Source organism: Canis lupus, chromosome 11, assembly GCF_003254725.2.
Source record: "Canis lupus dingo isolate Sandy chromosome 11, ASM325472v2, whole genome shotgun sequence".
Taxonomy (NCBI): domain Eukaryota; kingdom Metazoa; phylum Chordata; class Mammalia; order Carnivora; family Canidae; genus Canis; species Canis lupus.
In genome coordinates, this window is record NC_064253.1 from 5,722,004 (window position 1) to 5,734,972 (window position 12,969).

Here is a 12,969-nt window from a genome sequence, read left to right on the forward strand (position 1 = left end):
AAACCTCAGTGCCAAATTTAATATAAACACATCTTTGCTACATGTTAAATATATATAAATACACATATAAATCTATTCACGCCCTTCAATAAACTGTAAGTGGACAAAGCTGGAGAACAGATCTTTTCCATATCTAACTTATTTGACTCAAAAATAATCCACTTCCTAGCTCTGAACATATATATAAATTTCTTACCTAGTCTTACAAGATAAATTTGCAGAATTCAACTTGTATTAGTCCAGGGCTAATTACCTGCTATATTAGTTTATTACACAGGGAAATCAGTGTTAGGGGACTTAACAATTTATTTTTGGGCAGAAAAATGAGAACTGAACAGTGATTTCGTCACTGTAAACTGAATTGTTCCTTAGCAACCCTAATGCTAATATAGGGCAGATCATTAACCATAAAGTACATTGTGGGATTTAAGGGACAAAAGTGTAGTTCAAAGTCTTTTGACAAAATCATACCATTCCTATTACCTTTGAAAATAAACACTCTCAGAATTCTTGTATACATCTTAGATGTAGATGTCCTGTTTGGACATTCCATTTATTGGAATGCTGTTGAAATGCTGCATCACCATTATAATACACAATGATATAATACAGAATCTCACTTGAAGCAATTACCAAACTAACAGCCATCAGGGGAAAATGGGACTTTTAGCCATAGCATGAAACACACATAGAATCTAAGAAAATCCAATTATTTGAGGGTTTTCAAGTTAGAAAACAAATTATAAAAAACTCAAAAGATGTTGCCAGGTTTACTAGTTGAGTTCTTTTGACACTGTAAAAATAAGACACAAAACAACACCATAGTTACAATCATTAGGACTCACAGTTTTTTAAATGATTATAGGACTGAAAAGAATTGTATGACTCAATTATCAAGAATTTCTAAAATTCTTTGTTTCCCAATAAAATAACTCTAAATCACGCATATTCTCTAAAGCAGCTTTCCAGTGCATCAACATGTGTGCTCTCTTAGCTAGATGTTTGCTAGAAATTAGCAAGAACCACTTTTTTCCTCCATGATCATCTGGCAAAAACCAAACTGCTTAACTCCTTCTGCCGGCTAGGCTGCCCCCTACTGGACTGTGTTAAGATACAAAGCCAGCAGGTCAAAGGCCTGTTTCCTAACATGAGAAAAGGCATATCCTATTCTTCAAACAAACTGAACTGCCTTGAATATGCACAAAAAGAATCCTTTAGTAAACTGACTTTTACAGTGGAAAAAAATCAGCAGAGTGTTCTTTCTACAAGTAAACAATTTCAGTCACTAAGAATTGGTAACAAAGAAGCTTTCTACAGTCTTAGTCTCCTTTTTCAATACCTTGGTGGCCAATCTGGGGCAATTGTTGTAGTAACAGGTATTCTGTAAAGCCAATCTTTTATGATGATTTGTGTATTAATACAAATCACATTTTTGTGAGTCCATCTACTCTATGAATTTCTTTATGCATAAACACGATTCATAGTAGATACATGCTGAGTAGATCACATACACAAGTCTCTTGTCACAAGGATGAAAACTTTTCCCAGAGCTGTTTCCTTTGTGAAGATTCATTTGGGTAGCAAGAGCTTTTTCTCTGCACTTCATCCCCATGCCTGAGATTTGCAGTAATGTAGGACCAGTTTACCATCACTGCCAAAACACTACAAAAAGATAAAAGGCAGTAAGTTAAACTCAATTTAATTTTTGTTATTCTTAGATGAAACTAAAAAAAAAAAGTTATATATATATATATCATAATATCCTCATACATGTAAGTATCTATAAGACTATTTCTTTCAACAGATCTAAGTTACTCTTGGACACATATCAGTAATCGTAAAAAAAAACCTAGCATTTTATGCATGGATGGGCTTGCATATTATCTTGTGCCTTTCCTACAACTCTTAACTATAAGGTATGTATCGTTTTCTAGTAGTGGTGCTAGTGACTACATTCAAATGATTATGACCATTAAACTATTCAAATGTTGAATAAAGTCATTCTTATGTAGCCTTCCTTTTCAATGTCTTGGGAGGCAGATCTGGATTATTATACTTCAAAGTCATCTTCTGTTTTTATTATTCATTTCTTAATTTTTCCATCATAATTTGAGATCCGGCTATGTTCTAAGTGTTAGATGTAACAAAGTAATCTCTTCTTTCATGACAGCTAAGAATGGCATATCATTTCTAAAAATGCTGTGAGTTTAAGATCACATTATACACAGATGTGCATACTCCATTAAGAAAACAAAGCACTAATGTGTTACCTCATAGAGGGTTCCAACTTCCTGGTCTGGGGAGGGGGCAAAGGACTGATTCACATAAATAAACTGCAAGAAAGAAGAAAAAAATGATTCATTTTTAATGGTATCCTGATTATTTTGCACTTTTCTGGATTTAGTCAGCTATTTCAAGTTGTTTTCAGAAATGAAAAAAAGCTTCCCTGGACTCCTAATTCTAATAAGTTACTCAACTAATGAAATCTCAATTAAGACCAATCCTGTCTTTCCTCTAGAAGACTAAAAGTAACAGAATTTCTGGTCCTAGAACAGGGGTTCCCAAATTTTTATAAATAAGAAATCTTTAAATATTGTCTTACAAATAACATTCGAAAGTTTACTCAAACATTTGAAGGTAATTACTAGGGGCACCTGGGTGGCTCAGTCAGTTAAGTGCCGTCTGCTCAGGTCATGATCCCAGGGATTGGAACCTTGTGTAGGGCTCCCTGCTCAAGAGGCAGTCTGCTTCTCCCTCTCCCTGCACATACATTCTCTAATAAATAAAAAAAAAATCTTTTTTTTAATAAAAAAATCTTAAAAAAGTACTAGAAATATTAATTTTCCCATGTACTCATATTTAAGCAGCTCTTTTTTTTTAATTTTTATTTATTTATTTATGATAGTCACAGAGAGAGAGAGAGGCAGAGACACAGGCAGATGGAGAAGCAGGCTCCATGCACCGGGAGCCCGACGTGGGATTCCATCCCGGGTCTCCAGGATTGCGCCCTGGGCAGGCGCCATACCGCTGCACCACCCAGGGATCCCCCATGTACTCCTATTTAAAGATAGGATTTCTCCTAATGAATTTCTACAAATAGCCTCAAATCAAGAAATCTAATATTTGAACTTGTTTGCGCATTTTCTGGGTGGGAGTGGGGAGTAAATGACACATATGGTTGATTTTTTTTTTTTAAATCTTTATTACTTTTGACAACTCTCAAAAGTACTGAACCTCAGGTAGAGTACCTCTATTATTAAGTCACTTTCAGCAAAGTGAGGTTAAAAAAAGTAACAAAGTAGCTTGTTCTTTAAAAGGATTCACTGTTCAATGTTTCAGTTTAGTCTATTTTTATTAAAACATTCCTGACAATACTGAAACAAAAGGCCACAGTATCAAAGTGGCTTTTGATAATTTTCTTTTCATAAAATAAAGAAACTTTATTTGCAGGGAACATATGCAATTTTCCTTTGTTATCAAATTCTAAGACTAAAATTTCCTGGGCTTAAATTAACATAGTACTAAAAGAAAACCAATATTGGAATAGTTGGTTGAGAGATACTACATGGGTCACCAGTGACAACAAGCTGGTGCTTCCATTTCTTAAAGCAATACAGTGTGGTAATTAAAAATAGAAGCTCTACTGAGATAGATCTAGATTTAAATCTTGGCTCCAAATACAAATAACCTCTCAATTTCAGCAAATAGTCACTGTTTATTATGTGCTAGAAATTGCACAAAGTGTGGAACTATAAAGATTATTATGATCTCTTCTCTCAAATGAGTTTTTGATCTAATGGAAAGGCAGACACACAAATAGATAATATAGATGGGAAAAGTGCATGTGACAAGGTGTACAGTACACACAGATGAGGCATTAGTTCAGCCTAGCAAAAAGGCCAAGGAAGTTTCCTGGAGGAGACCTGAGCAATAAGATTTAACTAGGTGAAGAGAATAATAAGGGCTTTGGGGGCAAATGGGGTGAAAGTAAGGAGTGTCAGAGTTGAGGGTGCAGTAGATATAGTAGAGAACTACAGGATCTCAACATGGTTTCTGTAACAGGAGTTAGCAATTGAGAATGACTAATAAAAAAAGGCAATATAGCTAATTTAAAATTCGATGAGAGCAAAAGGTTCACTATGCAATCTTGCTAAATCCTGCAACGTGGGAAGATAAAATTATTCTAAAAAGTTATTTTATTTATTTTTAAAGATTTTATTTATGTATTTTGATTGCAAGTGGAGGGGAGAAGGGGGTGGAAGGGAGAGTGTGTGTGAGCTAGCATGCACCAGCAGGGGTAGGTGCAGAGGGAGAAGCAGAAACTGTGCTGAATGGGAAGGCTGATGAGGGGGCTAGATCCCAGGACCCCAGGATCATGACCTGAGCTAAAGGCAGATGCTTAATGACTGAGCCACCCAGGGCACCCTGATTTTGTTTTTAAATCACTAGTTTTTACTTTCATTGTTATGAAGCTCTTTCTCTAGTAGCTTCCTCTGGAAGGGCTCATGGGAACAATTCCAAATTCCTGGACATTGCTATTGTTTATGCCTATTAAAAGTCAGTTTTTGGGAGCGCTCCAGTGTGGAGTTTCCTTGAGCTCTCTCCCTCTGCTCCTCTCCAGGTAACATGCACTAACAAATAAATAAGCAAATAAATAAATACAATCTTTAAAAGGTTTGTGGCATATAAAATTTTCATCTCACACTTTCCTCATCACTTTGCTTTTTTCCTTATAATTTATAGGTTTCCCTATAAGTTTGACGATAATTTAATTTTCTTTCAAAGTCATGTCCTTTTTTCCCCCTCTATGTCCAAGAGTTTTTCTATTTCAAACCTAGTTAATCTAACCAGAATATTTATTGATGCTTGTTATTTTGTGTTGATATTCTTAGGTACTTTTTCAGTATATAGTTTTAAATCTTATTAAGAAATTTCCCTTGATTTATACTTTTAAATATTTGTTTTGATTCTTTGCTTTTTCAAGGACTCCTTTTTTTTTTTTTTCTAAAGATTTTATTTATTTATTCATGAGAGACACAGAAAGAGAGAGAGAGGTATAGACAAAGGCAGAGGTAGAAGCAGGCTCCATGCAGGGAGCCCGACGGACCGATCCTGGGTCTCCAGGATCACGCCCTGGGCCGAAGGCAGCACTAAACGGCTGAGTCACAGGGGCTGCACAGGGACTCCTTTAATGCATACGTTCACTTTTCTTTGTTCATAATTATTTGCCACCTTTTCTGACATCTTTTTTACCTTTCTTTCTGATTAAAAAAATTTGGCTTTTATGGGGTGCCTGGGTGGCTCAGTCAAATAAGCATCTGGCTCTTGATTTCATCTCAGGTTGTGAGGTTGGGCCCCGAGTCTGGCTCTGCACTGGGCATGGAGCCTGCTTAAGATTCTCCTTCTCCCTCTGTGCCCTCTTAAAAAAAATAAAATAAAATAAAATTGGTCTTTTTGCCTTCTATTTTTCCTAAAGCTTTACTGGTTATTTGCTCTTAGTTTTTTTCTACTTGAATCTCCATTTCCAAAATAACTCTTATTTATAATTTTTTCCTGAGTTCTGTCACTTCAATGGAGTTTTACTAATGCTGATTAATGTTATTCTTTCACATCTTACATCATTTTCTTAATGTCTTTTAGCTCGTTTTAAAATACTAAATTACAGTTACCTTTATCAGACGCGCATCTTTCTGGCATTCTTTCATTGTCTTTAGGAATGTTACTTTTCTTTCTTACAACATTGTATGGAATTTGACCTTGATACTTCTCTGTTGCTTATTCAAAAAAAAAAAAAACAAAAACAAAACAACAAAAACAACAACAAAAAAAAAACAAAAAAGGATTTCTTTATATTATTTGAGAGAGAGCAAGCACAGGTGGGAGGGGCTGAGGGAGAAATAATCTCAAACAGATTGCACCAAGTTAAGAGCCTGACCTGGGGATTGATCTCATGACCCTGAGGCAAAACTAAGAGTCAGATATTTGACCAATGGGGGGGGGGGGAGGGGGTACTGAGGTGCCCCTCTGTTGCTAATTTTTATATGTAATTAGTTTTCTTTGACTTAGCTTTCTACCTTGTTCCCCTTCACTTTGATCTGGTCTTTCTGTTTCCTTCTCTCATGTTTCTAACCCTGCTCAATTTTGTTTCACTTCCAGAAGTTCCTTCTCAGTGTGGGGTCTTGTCCTGCAAGGAAGCCCTACTGTGTCTATTTAGAGAGCTCTCTGGGGCTAGACTGCCCCAGCAATTCAGTCCTCCTTAGGGGAGATACATTGTAATCATTTCTCAATTTCAGCTATCAAACTAACTTGCTCTACTTCCCAGTGAATACCTGGTGGCTATTCAGGTTTTCCTTCTCTCAGTGTTGTCAGCTACCAATCCTGTTGCTTCTTTTAGCCCATTTGGTGATACCATGCATTCCAGGGTTCATGAGGATGCTCCCTCATCTAGGTTTGTTATAAATACTGATCAACTGTTTTTTGGTTTTGCTGTCTAGTCAGCTATGTCTTTTTGGGAATGTGAAGATCCAATCATGCCTCTGACACCACTGCTATCTTCACAGAATCCCTAGCATTATATTTTCCTTAACACCCACTTTGCTTAAAATACTGTGGAGTACAGCTAGATGAAAGATGTGGATTCTAGTTCAGTCTAGGAAAAGTGATAAAATTATCTACTCTCATTTCTTATTGCTTAAACAAGAAGAATTAGATTCATTTCAAAGGTTAAGTTGAACCATATGAAATTCCTATTTTTATATGTGATGATGGTTGACTGATGGCAATTTTACATGTTTCAACCTAATATATACTGCTATCAATCAAGTCCTTTCAGATTACTGAATGTAGGCAACACAAAGAGTCAAGACTTTAACATAGAACGTAGCATTGTTTCATCTTCTATTCATATATTTCTAACAGTAATGCCATATTGGTTTTCTACTTCACCATCTCTTGAGGCTGCACCTTTAGCAGAGACACCTCTGCTCATTTCTCTCAAGTCTATGCCCTCAGTCCTCTAACTTTGCCACTTAGATTTGGATGCTGGGCAAGTCCTCTGCTCCTGAGGTTTTAGCTATCATATGCATGTGGATGACATTATAATCTTCTACCCACCGCTGGCATTTATTTAACTAGATTCTATATGGCACTCTTATAAAACATGCTTTTCTCACTCTGATTACAAAGGCAATTTCCTCTGGAGGAATCTTTGGCTCTATGCTATTCCTGCCTCAAATACATTCTAGTGATTCACCTACCTTCCACTTACTTTTGTATCTATAACCCTTTCATGAGAGCCACTGATAGTCAAATTCTTAAATCAGTACCTTCCTCAATGACAGAAAAATAAAATCCAACAGATTCCACTTTAATAAATTCTCTCATTTTATGCCTTCTTACTTCTAAGTTCACAAGCAACTTTATCCCTCTCCAGCACTAACACATATAAACTCTTAGTCTGTATTTTAAAAATACTAAGTGGTTCTTCACTTCCCTATCCACTCAAATACTATCTGTGTTAATACTGACCAAGACTGTGATCTGCAAAAAAAAAGATGCCTGATACATTACCATACCACATGACAAAAAAATACCAAATACATGTAAGCATTTAAATTTCTATAGTCAAATACCAAGTTAAAAACCAGTGGCATTTAAAATATTAATCCTTACAACTGCTACCACAAACTGCTTACCATATATGGTGTATTATGAAATAAGTACCTTTCTTAATTCTTCCATGAATATGGCAATATATATTGCTTACCTCAGGAAGACCAGGAAGGAACAATGACAGCAAAACAAAATTTTAAAAACCCAGAACTTTTCTGTACTAATGTTCTAGGAGAGATCTTTCTGCATGAACATTCAGTGACTGAAGGAAAAAAACCAAAACAGTAGGTAAAATACAGTTTGCTATAAAAGCAAATCTAAAAATCATTTCATTTTGGAGTTCCCCAGAGAATTTAATAAAGTACAGAAATTCCATCAAAAAAGGAAATAAAAAGACATCACTAAAGGAACATATGTGGCTCCATACTCATTTCTATGTACAACAATTATTCATAGTTGCCCAGAAAACTACTGTGAATTTATGTAGGGAAATGATCACTGTTGCTTTCATACCAACTGTTCAGAGGCCACAAGCTTAAGGAATTTTTTGATGAAGTCAATGAGTCCTTGAATGGTTCGGGTTCGCTCTACAGCCCACTTCTTTGTTTTCATTATAGGGGTGTCTCCCACAGCCTTCAAGAGGACATCAACTGTCAAAGAAAAAAAAACACTGGCTATTACGCTGAACCATCCAAAGAAAACATGATATTAAAGACTTCAGAAAACTTAAATTGATATACAGTTTATGTACGTATGATAGTGGAGACATGTCCAAGATGTAGAAATTTTAGGTAATACTCTTTCTCATCATGCTTTTGTGAATTTTTTCCCTTGATTCTACAGTCCCACAAAAGTCTCCCCATGAAACTGACCTTTAAAATGCATTTGGACATAACAGGCAATTCCAAAAAGAAGAAATGAAGATAGAAGAAGAAAAGATAGAAGAAAATAAGAAAAAAAAAAAAAAAAAGATAATGTCATGGCCTTTTCATTGACTAAACTAATAAAATTACAATAATAATAGTGTAGACAATATTACTGTTGGGAAAGTAAAATTGTATACTTTTTCTGGTGAGCATTATAGCAACATATACTGAAATACTTCAAGATATACTTTGACTCACTTCTAGAAATCTAGTCTAAGAAAATATGAGATGTGAAAAGAGTCACTTAGAAGGATTTCATCTTTGTTGAAGAATTTATTTTTACAAGGGGAAAAAACCCACCTTGGTAAATCTAAATATCCAGCAAGAATATTTAGAAGAGATTGCTTAAAGGATATTACATTCTATGATAGAATTTATACAATATAGTAAAGCACAAACATTCTACACTCCCTGGGTTCCAAATCCTGACTCTGTGACTTGCTAGGTATATATATCTGGATAAGCTTTAATCTCTCTGTGTCAGTTTCTCCATGTGTAAAATAAGGATAATATCTACCTCACAAGGTTGTTGTGAGAATTAAATTAGTTAATACATGTAAAGTACTTAGAACAGTAACAGCTCATAACTCATACTTACTGAACCTTAAGTTATTAAGCTGCCACTAGAGAAACATATTATTAAAGCATAATAATATGCTTGACTAAGTTATAAAAATGTACTAAAAACAAAACAGCATGTATAATAGGATACCAATTTCATTTAAACCACCACAAACATATATTCACATAAATGTGGAATATGTGCCAAAATGCTATTTCTCAGTAGTGACATTACAGATGATCATTTGATTTTACTTGTGCTTTCTGTAACTATGAAGTTTTCTACAATAAACTTAATAAAGGAAAATAATAAAAATATTAAGAGGAAAATATGACTAGGGACCAAAAGATTTGAGATAGAGAAATCAAGTTTCAATAATCCAAAATACAGGATACAAATGCAAAGACTGAATCTTTTCCTTTAAGTTACTTTGAAAAAAAAAAGGGGGGGGGGGAGCAGACATCTACAAATTAACACTGAAAGCAAAATAGTGTACTGCTGCCCCCTAAAGTTAGCTCTATGCTATTACATCCTTCTTGTCTCATTCTTTGGTATTAAAAATTGAGATTCCCATCAGGTCACTGCAATCAATTTATTTAAGTTTGCCCCTGGAATGAAGGCACCTAGAACACAGGACACAAATTATCTTCCTGCTAAAATTTATATTCCTTTCTCCATTTAATAATTATAGCTTCAGTTATTTAAATACGAATGAACTGGGAGATAACAGAAAATTATCTTCGGGTACCTCTGCTAATCCCCTTGGACCTGTCAATAACTTAGTTGTAACTGGGTATTTCAGTAAAGTGAAGCAGAAAATATTGTGAATTATATGTACTACTGAAGGCAGAAGAGCAGGAAGGCAAGAAGCTAGAGCTACTGTAGTTACAACTGTAACTTTTTTTTTTTTTTAAATCCTAAATGGTGATCTGCTTCCAGTTCTCAACCACAGCTATATTTTAGAATCAACATTTACAAGAATACAGGTATCCATATCAATTACATTAGTCTTCTGGAAGCAGGGCATTGGTAGGGTCAAAAACTCTCCCAAGTGATCATAATTAGTTCCTAAGGCCCAACAACCTTGGTCAGCTTAAGGAATCTTTATTCTTTTGTAGCTTAAATTAAAGGTGGGTCATATGAAGTATTGGCACTTCCTTCATCAGAAGAGATCCTCAAAAAAGGAACTACTTCAGGGTAGAAATTTAATGGCTAGAAACAAAGTTTTTCATCACAGAGGCAAAGTCAAATATTCTCAAGGGCCAGAAAATGAAAATACTATTTTTCAGTGGTGGTTTAAAGAAAAAGAAAACTATGCAGACCAAGGAAAACATGGCTTATAACCTGTGGTCATATCTGGGTTATGAGCCATTCATTTTTTTGCCTGTTTTACTCCGCTATCTTCAGGGTCAAGTAGTAAGCTTTTGACTAAGGCTGTCAAAGCCAAACAAAAACAAAAACAGAAAACAAAACAAAACAAAAAAAACCCACCCCCAAAACAAAACAAACAAAACAACAAAAAATCTTTGGAAAGTCTGTTTCTGTTTGTAGTAAAATGAGAGAAAAAAAATGAACAAGAATCTGTAAAAATCATGGAATTCTTCAGTAAGACTCTAGTGCTTTTCTACAGAAACAATACAGGTTTCTACTACTCTATCAAGTGGAAATGATAGAGTGAGTTTCCCCCCAAATATAGAGGTGGTCTGACTTAAAAGGGAGAAAATGCCAGGAAACAGTTCTCCAAAAGCTGCAAAAACTCAAATTCTATTGAAAGGCTGTGAGATCATGGAGGAGAAAACATGCCATATCTATACTTTAAAACTCTGGATTGAGAATCTGAGGCCCAGGGTCAACCAATCCGAATTGCAATCGCCGGCTTGAGGCTTTTCTCAGAGGCAAGTACACAGAGTGCTCCAGGACAAGTGATTTCCTTCGGATTTTCCGTATTTTACGATGGCTAACCCATTCTCAAGCAAGGAAAGGTTGAGGACTCATTAAAGCAATGAAAACGACTCGCTTAAAAACTCCAAAATGGCTGGAGGGAGGGGGCGCAGGGAGAGGAGGAAGGAGGATGCCTATGGTTTTCTCTCAACATTCTTCGTCCTTGATAAAATTTCGGTTTTTTGATACAAGGAGTGAATTCACACGCAGTTAATAGAAAAAAACAGCGAACTCGTCGGAAAGCGTGGATTCTAAACCAGAGTTGCTACTGAGTATCCCTATGACCTTAAATCATTAGTCAAATAATTATGTCCCAACGTTTAGTACCTGGAACTACCGAAGTCCCACTCAGCTCCCACTTTCTTCTTTTTTAAAAAGATTTTATTTGACAGAGAGAGAGAGAGAGAGAGAGCGCGCGCGCGCACAAGCAGGGGACGCGCAGGGGAAGTGGGAGAAGCAGGCTCCCTACCGGGCAGGGAGCCCAACCTGGGGCTCGATCCCAGGACCCCGGGATCATGCCCTGAGCCCAGGGCAGACGCTTAACCAACTGCGCCACCCAGGCGCCCCTCAGCTCCCACGCTCCACAAGCCCGCAGTCCGACCCGCTCGGAAGAAGAGAGGAGCGCGGCGTGGGAAGTACTGCGGCGCCCCAGGGGCCCACCTAGGGGCCCACCTAGGGGCCCCCCTAGGAGCCCGCCCAGGAGCCCGCCCAGGAGCCCGCCCAGGGCCCCGCCCCGCGCCGCGCCGCGCAGGGAGGTCCAGAGCCGGCCGGCCTGAGAGTCCCCAACTCAAAGGTCTCAAAAGCCGGAAACTACACTTCCTCTCTCCGGACTGGCCAAAAGCCAAGGCTGGGACCAGCCCTCCTCTGAATTTTGCTCCTTTATTGGCCGCCAGGGACCTAGTCAGACGCAATCTACACAAACCTCCCGCCTTCGCCTAGAAATTGGCTCACAAAAAATTACTTTTTTTCTTGGTGTCGCCAGCAGGTTCCTCTGTTCCCGGGGAGACGGCGGCGGAAGAAGGGGGCTCCGGAGTGGCTGTTTCTGGGGAGACCTCCGTAGGTCCTTCGCCCTCAGCAGCAGTCGAGGGAGGGAGCTGCAGCCCGGACTCCGACTCCTCAGCCATCTTGCTCAGTGCAGAGCGAGGGCGGAAGTGGCGGCTCGGCGCGTGCCGGGGGCGGGCTTTACGCCAGGGGCGTCGCTAGGGAGGCGGCGGAGGGCGGCGCGGGGGCGGGGGAGCGGAAAACCCAACGCTGAAAGGTGGGGCTGCCGGCTGGGCCTCTGTGCGGAGCATGTCGCAGAGCCCCGACCGTGAACACCGCAAGTGCGGTTTTGCCAGAGGAACAGCCCTCCGGAGGGAGTCTGCGAGCCCAGCGCGCCGCCAAGTGCGCAGGCGCCTCCCGGACAGGTGGGCTCGGGCCGGAGATGTTTCCGCTTCCCTTCGCGCCGGCCCCGCCCCGCCCCGCCCCGGCCCCGCCCCGCCCCGGCCCCGCCCCGCGACGCGGGAGCGCGCGCGCGCGCGTGCGGGAGGGGGCGGGTGGGGAAGGATCGCCGGCGAGATCCCGAGGCGAGGCTCGCGCGCCCGCCCCCGCCCCGGCCCCCAGCGCCCACCCGGTCCGCCCGGCTCAGCCATGATCAAGGCGATCCTCATCTTCAACAACCACGGGAAGCCGCGGCTCTCCAAGTTCTACCAGCCCTACGTGAGTATCCCGCCGCCTCGCCGCCTGGCCGCCTGGCCGCCTGGCCGCCGCCGCCGCCGATCCGCGTGAGGGGAGTCGCTGGCAGGCTGGCAGCGCCCTCAGGGCGACCCCCTGAGGCGCGCCGCGGCCCTTCGCGCTCCCGGGCTGTCAGCCTCCGGCTCCGTCCTCCGACGTGGCTCTGCCCGGGCGGCTCCTCCGCCTGTCTGGGCTGGGCGGCTTCCCGGCTGGCGC

General features: G+C 39.7%; 2 protein-coding genes across 11 annotated transcripts in view; one reads left to right on the forward strand and one right to left on the reverse strand.

Annotated features, from left to right (window-relative positions):
* Window positions 1-507: 507 nt before the first annotated feature.
* ATG12 (autophagy related 12) lies at window positions 508-12,473 on the reverse strand. 3 transcript variants are annotated; one of them, XM_025446688.3, is made up of 4 exons: window positions 12,002-12,473; window positions 8,125-8,261; window positions 2,271-2,333; window positions 508-1,662 (listed from the first exon to the last, which is right to left on the reverse strand). In XM_025446688.3, exons 1-4 carry the CDS (start codon window positions 12,162-12,164, stop codon window positions 1,603-1,605), a joined length of 423 nt encoding a protein of 140 aa, XP_025302473.1. In that variant the 5' UTR covers window positions 12,165-12,473; the 3' UTR covers window positions 508-1,602. The 3 variants fall into 3 exon arrangements, 2 of the variants coding, with proteins under 2 accessions (XP_025302473.1, XP_025302474.1); XR_007413886.1 differs by lacking the exon at window positions 508-1,662 and adding an exon at window positions 5,670-5,774 and having other exon boundaries at window positions 2,270-2,333; window positions 12,002-12,446; XM_025446689.3 differs by lacking the exons at window positions 508-1,662; window positions 8,125-8,261 and having other exon boundaries at window positions 2,272-2,333; window positions 12,002-12,469.
* A 72-nt stretch (window positions 12,474-12,545) lies between these two features.
* The window catches only part of AP3S1 (adaptor related protein complex 3 subunit sigma 1), a 68,410-nt gene continuing 67,986 nt past the window's right edge, over window positions 12,546-12,969 (forward strand). For 3 of the 8 annotated variants that reach the window (XR_007413885.1, XM_049115968.1, XM_025446674.3), the window contains exon 1: window positions 12,554-12,738. Coding sequence is in view for 7 of the 8 variants with exons in the window: in XM_049115968.1 (XP_048971925.1) it covers window positions 12,670-12,738 (69 nt within the window). In the remaining variant the exon portion in view is untranslated. Of the gene's footprint in view, window positions 12,739-12,969 lie in introns of all 8 variants that reach the window. The other 5 variants (XM_049115966.1, XM_025446673.3, XM_025446676.3 and 2 more) reach the window with 4 other exon arrangements.

Bases quoted from the DNA above. Each gene is read 5' to 3' on its own strand.
- ATG12 (XM_025446688.3), bottom strand. From the start codon at position 12,164: ATGGCTGAGGAGTCGGAGTCCGGGCTGCAGCTCCCTCCCTCGACTGCT. The intron at 2,334-8,124 runs GTATGAAAGCAA...TCTTTCTTGCAG, and splicing joins TTGTGGCCTCTGAACAGTTG to TTTATTTATGTGAATCAGTC. The intron at 1,663-2,270 runs GTAACACATTAG...ATCTTTTTGTAG, and splicing joins AAGTTGGAACCCTCTATGAG to TGTTTTGGCAGTGATGGTAA.